This window comes from Monopterus albus, unplaced genomic scaffold (genome assembly GCF_001952655.1).
Source record: "Monopterus albus unplaced genomic scaffold, M_albus_1.0 scaffold99.1, whole genome shotgun sequence".
Taxonomy (NCBI): domain Eukaryota; kingdom Metazoa; phylum Chordata; class Actinopteri; order Synbranchiformes; family Synbranchidae; genus Monopterus; species Monopterus albus.
This window is the reverse complement of record NW_018127979.1, coordinates 254,513-262,536: the sequence shown is the minus strand read 5'-3', so window position 1 is coordinate 262,536 and position 8,024 is coordinate 254,513. Positions and strand designations below refer to the sequence as shown.

The window sequence follows — 8,024 nt, the reverse complement described above, 5'->3', positions numbered from 1 at the left end:
TCCAATTCACTACTGGTACTCTCTGTATAATGAGAGTACAGTTCAACAGCCTACAAAATAGTGTACACCTCTCTAAATCTGAATAAAAACATCACCACCATTAGGAAGGATTTATTGCCTGGACAACACATTAATTTGCAATTCTGCAAATGTGCCCTACTAATCTAGTCTGCTAATTTGAAACTTGGGCATGGAATCCAATGTTTCTGAAGCTTGATACATCACTATTGCAAACTCAACATTGTGGCCTCTATAGCTTCAAATGTGACCTTTTAATTCATTTTTAATGTCAGTGACCCAACTTTATGCAAGTAACACTAATTTGCAAGATTGTTTTCAGATGCTTGTCACAAAATAATTGCTTTCAAATTTTCTTGAAAAATCCTAGACTAACCTCTTCGTGACTCTGCAAACCAAAACAAATTGTGGTTTAACTGGTCTAGTTTTTATAATCAACTGTGATGCACATCATACATGACTGGTAGCCAGCAGCCCAATTAACTATCAATTCACAGTAGATTTTCAGCATCACCAGTTATAATTAACTAGCTTTAGGAAAGCCAGCGTTTCCTGAGAACTGCAAATGCCAAATTTGTGCAGCTGTAAGAAACAAAGTGCTGTTCTGGGTTCATAGCACACAACATCTAGACATTGCAGTAAGTGTGTATGTGCATGTATGAGGACCCATAAATGAGACAAGTGAACAGATTCTTTCGGAACACTTTACTATGAAGACAGTCAGACTCAGTTTTCTTTCTCCTGGACGGTCTTTGTTCCACGCAGCCTGCCTGTGCGACGGGCAGCAATGAGACCGACCTTGCGACCAGCAGGTGCATCCCTCCTGATTGTTGAGGGCTTGCCAATGTGCTGATGGTTACCACCACCGAAGGGATGCTCAACAGGCTGCAGAAGAGAGAAACATATCAGTACAATCTGTTGTCTGGCACTGTGCATTGATCTCAGCTGCAGGAACGCAGCAGCAACACATTTCGTTAGGCTGTGATCATCAGTTCACATTGAGAAATTAATGTGGACGCTCAGAACGGATCAGCATAATCCAACCAGGAAAATGTTTTGTGGCCTAAATTTAAGACCACGTTCACACTGCAGGCTGAAGTGACTCAAATCCGATCTTTTTGCCTAAATGCGACCCATATCCCATTTCCTTATGACAGTGTGAACAGCACAAATCCGAATTTTTCAAATCCGACCCAGGCCACTTTCATATGTGGTCCTAAATCGGATACATATCCGATGTTTTGCAATGCAACTTCAGTCTGAACGGCCAGGTCGCATTTCATGCGATTTTTATGTCATTGAAATGCGACAGACGTCACAATTCTGCGCTGGAGGGGGCGAGGGGTAATAAAAAAAATAGCAGACAACGGTGATTCAGGTGGTGATAACGTTTCCCTTCTCACTCGGAAATTATTAATGAATTCTGTGTCCGTGAAGCCCCTCACGGAATCCCACCAGTCCTGGCTCCAACTCCGCACCCACACATTCCTCTGTACAGAGGTAGCAGCCACTGCTCCACAAAAGGCCATAAGCAATATTAGTTCTTCTTGATATTCTTCTTATGTCTTTATTTCGATTGCAAATTGTCAAGTACATCGCTACGCACATGCTATCACGAGTCACGTCCTCTTCTGCGCATGCGGGTCACTTCAGGGCCGTATACCGTTCACACGAGACAGATGGCAGTCGCATTTAAATGACAGTGTGAACAACAGAGCAAAAAAATCTGAGTTCGGCAAAAAATCCAATCTGAGCATTAAGACCTGCATTGTGAACGTAGTCTAAGACTCTATCCTCACTGCAACCTCATCAGACATGCAAGTGATTATTTTCTCAACTAGTTTGTCTTCAAATACCTTAACAGTCCAACAACAAACATTGGAGGAGTGAGAACAAGCACATTTTTGCTTAAAATATTGCTCAATGAATAGATCAAAGTGGTTGCTAATACTTTTGTGATGGCTACTTGTTTTAGCGCCAAATTAAACCTAGTTCGTTTTGAGCAGATCACAGCCGCTCACTGTGCTTCATATATACTCTGTGCACCTGTGAAACACTGTTTAACTTGGCACACATACTGAGTTTGTGTGGAACCAGGCAGAAACTACAAGACCTCGTTCAAGCATTAACTCCACCTCTGCACAGCACAAACTCCTGCTACTCGTCTCCTCCAGTTTCACAGCTTTCCTAGCACATTAACACACTCTTCCTTTACTCAGTGAATTATCTAAGTCCAGTGCTCTATCAAGTTGTGCTGCCTTTATAGCAGAATTTGTGGATTCACTAACTCCATCACTAACCACCTTGAGTCATCGCAGGACATAGACAGACCCACTAAAACTCAACAAAACGCTAGCATTTAAACCTTTCTGCAGATTCTGAAAACCCCAAAAAGACTGTTTTAAGGGACCAACACAGCCATTTATAATGTAAAAGAAGCACTACTGTCTGCTCTTCCATGTTTTACATAATAGATACAGTTTCAGTATGTTCCTATTCACTTACGTTCATAGCAACACCACGGACACGCGGCCAGCAGTTCCTCTTGGCCTTGTACTTGTGGTAGGCACGACCGGCCTTCAGGATGGGCTTGTCAATACGACCACCTCCAGCAACCACACCTTTAACACACAGGGCAGAGCTGGTCACTTCTCAGATTCCAGACTCACTGTATAATGACACAAATGATGCAAGCTTCTCCAGTAGGTTACAGTACGGGTCCTTACCAACCACGGCTCTGTTGGAAGAGGCGATAACCTTCTTGGCACCTGAGGGTAGCTTGACTCTGGACTTCCTGGTCTCAGGGTTGTGGGAGATGACAGTTGCGTAGTTTCCTGAAGCACGGGCCAGTTTGCCTCTGTCACCGGGTTTCTCCTCCAGGCAGCAGATGATGGTTCCCTCTGGCATTGTGCCAATTGGCAGGACGTTACCGATGTTCAGCTGAGCTGTGAGACGAGACGGTGACACACAGGTGTCACACCATGACACACACTTCCACCAAATAAGGTAAGCCCTGTTTAGTCTAATTACATGTACAGACTGTTGAAGAACAACCTGCATTGTTAGCTTCATTCTGACAATTCCAGTTTACTGAATGAATGTAGCATACTCAAATGTTATGTTACAGTTCAGTCTTTATCAGAGCTCATCACTCAACACGTGCAGCACTTCCCATATGCTGACTTACTTGTAGCAAGCCACCACAATATCAACACTAACCGCCACATATCGATTTAAAATTCATGGTTAAATCTTATTTCAATGTAGGGCCATGCATAACACGTGTTGGCTCAGTCCCTGCATGGCCTGCTCAGTTTCTCTCTCTCACACACACACAAAAACACATGATGATAGACTATCTGAACAGCTCCTCTCCGTGTTTTTAAACACAATGCTGTCAATCGTGGAGCAGGAAGAGATGGCTGAAAATAAAAGTGGACGTTCGGAGAGGAGGAGGGCCAGCTAGTACTGGAGGGACATATGAACAGCACAGAGGTAGCCTACTATAATATTACATTTAATTAAAAGAAAAAAAAATGTATAAAAGCATGACACCAGCCCCCTTGAGCTGCTGCCACAAGTAGAATCTAATTCTGTGGGAAACACTGACAAGCTGTCAATTCTGGTCCCATGTCTGAACCAGCCACCAAAGGCACATTTTTTTTAAATTTGTGACTGCAATGTCAGATGTGCTAACATCTCCCTCAACATGTTAAACATCACACTTCAAATTATCATTAGGTCCGAAGACTTAAGTTACAGCAAAACAGGTTTTAGGATCCATCACCTGAATTTGTGCAAGCAAAGCAACTCTGTCATGATTAGAGATGTACCGGACAAAGAGCGTCCTTAGTCGACTCAGATCTGGCTGTTCAGTGCAACTTTTTTTTTTTGTACAGCCTATACTGTCAGAAAAACCAGCCGGCTTGAATTTCAGTGATTTCAGTCACATAGTACTGGTAATCAAATGCAAAAGAGTAACAGGAACATACAGTATTTCAGAGCATTTATAGCCCTAATGTCAGGCTGCCATATGGATTTGTCTGAATAATGAAACGGAGGGCACACTTGTATTTCTGTTGGAACAATGCTCTTCTAGGCAGTTTTCTTCTTCTGAGACATGGTTACAGCCTAGTTTACCAACAAGTTTGAGCTTCTAATGGTAATTAATAGCGCATGTAACATCTGATGCGTCAACTTGCACTACAAAACAATATAAGAATATATATTTAATTCCCCATTAAAAGGTTTTCCTAGAACATTTTTGTTAGCTTCTTAGTCCCATTCGGATGGATGCATGTCTCAAACTGCCGTTTACTAACGGAGAAGGACACATACAATACCAGCCACATCGTTGCAACCATTAAATTCTCTTGTAAAATTAGATCACAGTGTTTGAAAATAAAGTACAAATCTCACCTCTGTCTTGTCCTTGTGGACAAGTAATCTTTTTCTCCTCATTATGGGCAACAGTTTGCTAGATAGTGTCATCAAACCTTATACATGCAATATAGGCAGTGTCACCACTGAAATGGATATCGGCTAAAATCAGAATCCAATCTTTCCTTACTCTTTGAAAGTACGAGCATTTTGCTGCATGTGAATGCGGTTTGCATTCGGTTGCACTGCTGAGTGACACTTTTCTGACATACGAGTTGGTAAAATTACTTTATTATAACAAATCCACACTCTTGTTGGCAAACATACGCTGATTATCTTCTCAATCAGTTTTTTGTCTTTAAAATGTCAAAACAGTGAAAGCACAACTTCAGCTGGTTGTTTTAAATCGACCAACAGCTCACACCCCCAGAATATTTAGTTTAGTCAGATATGACAAAAAATAAACAAAACTTCATCACATCTTAGAAGCTGGAACCAGTGAAGTTTGGAACTTTGCCTAAAAATGACAAGATTCTCATTTTCAGCTGGTTTTGTCCCGTTCGCCAGTGAAAGTAACATAACTGACTCCTAGCAGGACATTAATTCTTTGAGTACCTTGATAACAAAATAAAACCTGTCCTTTCATGTGGTGTCTCTAAAGCACCAAAGGTAAATGAGGTAGAAGAGCGTTCCACTAACACAGCTTTTTCCTCTTACCCTTCTTGCCGCAGTAGATGAACTGTCCAGTGTGGATGCCCTCAGCAGCGATGAAGAGCTCCGTCCTCTTCTTGAAGCGGTATGGGTCACGGAAGACCACTTTGGCCAGGGGAGCACCACGGCCGGGGTCATGGATAATATCCTGAGAGAGTACACCACCAGAGGAAGACGGTGTCATGTTCGTATACTCACACACACACACATATACTCATACTCACGCACAACCAGCACAACATTAATCCAGAGCCACTTTTTACCTTCACAATCCCCTTGATGTAACCATGGCGTTCAGCGAAGTCAACGTGACGGAGTCTAGCAGCACCTTTCCTGTGCTTGATGTGGGCTTTGAACACGGAGCCCGCACCTTTCCTCTGTCCCCTGATCACACGTCCCATCGTGTACTGCAAGAGGCAAAAGTTGGCGTTCATTCAGGCTTAAGTTTGAGACCTTTTTAATATGACAAAGCAGTAGTCATCTTAATTTCTAATGATATAATTCAAATAATTAACACAACCTAGACCTATACAACAACTCTGGCAGGATTACATATTACATTTAATTAAATGCACTTCAGTCAGTGGTCAGAGTTGATAGTGATATAAAGCAAAACTGACACCACAGACTGAGGTTCACATCGCGACTTCCACCTGTGGTTTAGACAACAAATGACACTGGTTCAGGTTAGGGAATGCCCGTGTTTTTGGTTTCATCCATATTTTAACCTCCTGTCTGAAGTCATTGTGGACTGGTTCTGTATCAGTTCCCCAGAGCCTTAACCAAGTGTTGCCAGAACATCTTTACAATCATAAAGTGTTGGCATCAATATATCCACGCTTCCTCGTCGTGTTAACAGAAAAAAATAACAGGCCAGTATATTGGTTAACGTATAGGAGACTGACTTGAAGTGTGCATGTTAATGATGGCCCCCGCCCCAACACATTTTTGTAAAATAAGCTGTCATTTTATAAACGGACAACACCGTCTACAACTCGAGTTTTACACTCTATGCTAACTGCTAGCTACCATTGATTAGTTCACTGTTAAAGTTACAGTACGTAGTATATTCTACGTTATAAATTAGCTAATTGCCAAAGTTGACAGTTAACTTAATGTATCAATTTAATGATCTGCAGCTTCACCACGCGGCTCACGTCAAACGCATCTGTACTGTGTGTAGTGACTACCGGCCTTTTAGCTGCAACACAGCGCTGCTACTGCGCCATGTTATCAGTGCGCTACACACAACAACAAAAGTATCCAATACACACCTCTACCAATGAAATTCACAATAGGCCTTATTCTTATAAAATTACCGCACGTTTTGATATGTTGGTTTAAAACGGATGATCTGTTAAATTCATGATTTAACGCAGATTTAGGTAAAGGAATTGGACAGCTGCGTTCATACCTAAACTCCGTTGACGAAAAGAGGAAGAGCAAAGGAAAAGCGCAGGTTTTCTTCCGGAGGAATCACCGAGGGGCTGATGGGAAATAGAGTCAGATCTGAGAGAATACACATTTGGTGAAAAGTAGCCTAACTAAACGCTTTTACTCAGTATTTAAGTAGATTTTTGACATATGTGTACTTTACTTGAGTATTTCTATTTTCTGTTACTTCACACTTCGACTTCACATTTCAGAAGCAAATACTGAACCTTTTAATTTAGTTAGGTAATTCTGAGAAACAGATTAATAAAACAAATTACAGTATAATTATTAGGCCTTACTTCAAATTATACGAATATAAGCTACTGAGCATTATTGCAGCATTAAATTATAAACACAATAATGTGTCGCTCATTACAGTACCATAATATGATACATTTATATGAAATGTGCCATTCTGAATAATGAGTACTTTTAAAGTATGCTTTGATACAAGTACTTTTGTACTATAACTAAAGTAACATTTTGAATGCGCAACTTTGACTTGTAACAATGTGGTGCATTACGTTTACTTAAATAAAGGATCTTAGTAGTTCTTCCACCACTGCTGAAACTGTATGGGAATCATTTAGAGAGAGTTGTGTTATTTCAGTTCATTTTACCTCCATGGAGTAAGCATTTTAAAATATAATGGATGCGTATAAAAATTTTAAATGTGATTAAATGTCTTGCAGGACTGGAGAGCATGACTGAAAAATATATAGTGAAATATACAAATTAATTACACTTTTTTTAAAGCATCATTCACTTTGTGGAAAACAAAAAACAAGCAAACTGAGAAACCTTTCACCAGTTTGACAGCCCATTCAGAAAAACTGCTGCAAATTGAGAAAACACAAGAAAATACAAAGAGTACAATTCATTTCCAAAATGCTGCTGATGGTATCACAATGACCTTTATTGGTCAAGGAATTTGGCTCCAGTGCAGAGTAACAGAGTAAAAGTATAGTAACATATTTTGTGTTCTCCAAGATGCTTGAACAAGCTTCCTGCCAAGGACATGGAAAACCTGCAAGTGTAACGAGGAGGTGCTATTTTGAAGGCAAAGGGTGGTCATGCCAAATATTGTTTTGTTTTTTCAGTTTACTGCACTGGGTATGAAGTATCTTGATAAAAACTATTAAGTATTCAAGGATAAAAACTTTGTGCAGTGCTGTACATCAGACAGAAGGAACATGCTGAAGGAACTGAACAGATCAGGGCTAACAGGAGCAGGTAGGACTGTCTTTTTGCCTTCCTGAAGAGAACAGGGCTGATGGGAGAGATGTGACAAACTCTGTAGGAGTTAACTAACTCCAGGAGATGGCAGTAGCGCAACACTAAACATCAAAGATCAAAGCTTTTTTATTGTCAATTCACTACATGTGCAGGACACACAGAAAAATCAAAATACTGTTTCTCTCTCACCTAATGTTGAATGCCCATATCATTTAAGAAACTAAAATAGAATAAAAGTAGAATAA

At 40.6% G+C, this 8,024-nt stretch overlaps 1 protein-coding gene across 2 annotated transcripts; it reads right to left on the bottom strand.

Annotated features, from left to right (window-relative positions):
- Positions 1-708: 708 nt before the first annotated feature.
- rpl8 (ribosomal protein L8) lies at positions 709-6,614 on the bottom strand. 2 transcript variants are annotated; one of them, XM_020609551.1, is made up of 6 exons: positions 6,524-6,614; positions 5,373-5,516; positions 5,116-5,257; positions 2,745-2,963; positions 2,524-2,639; positions 709-903 (listed from the first exon to the last, which is right to left on the bottom strand). In XM_020609551.1, exons 2-6 carry the CDS (start codon positions 5,508-5,510, stop codon positions 745-747), a joined length of 774 nt encoding a protein of 257 aa, XP_020465207.1. In that variant the 5' UTR covers positions 5,511-5,516; positions 6,524-6,614; the 3' UTR covers positions 709-744. The 2 variants fall into 2 exon arrangements, with proteins under 2 accessions (XP_020465207.1, XP_020465208.1); XM_020609552.1 differs by lacking the exon at positions 6,524-6,614 and adding an exon at positions 6,384-6,476.
- Between the last annotated feature and the right edge of the window lie 1,410 nt (positions 6,615-8,024).

Excerpts from the sequence above, each read along its gene's own strand:
- rpl8 (XM_020609551.1), bottom strand. The coding sequence starts at position 5,510 with ATGGGACGTGTGATCAGGGGACAGAGGAAAGGTGCGGGCTCCGTGTTC. Across the intron at positions 5,258-5,372 it reads ACATCAAGGGGATTGTGAAG|GATATTATCCATGACCCCGG; the intron begins GTAAAAAGTGGC and ends GTACTCTCTCAG. Across the intron at positions 904-2,523 it reads TCCGTGGTGTTGCTATGAAC|CCTGTTGAGCATCCCTTCGG; the intron begins GTAAGTGAATAG and ends TCTCTTCTGCAG.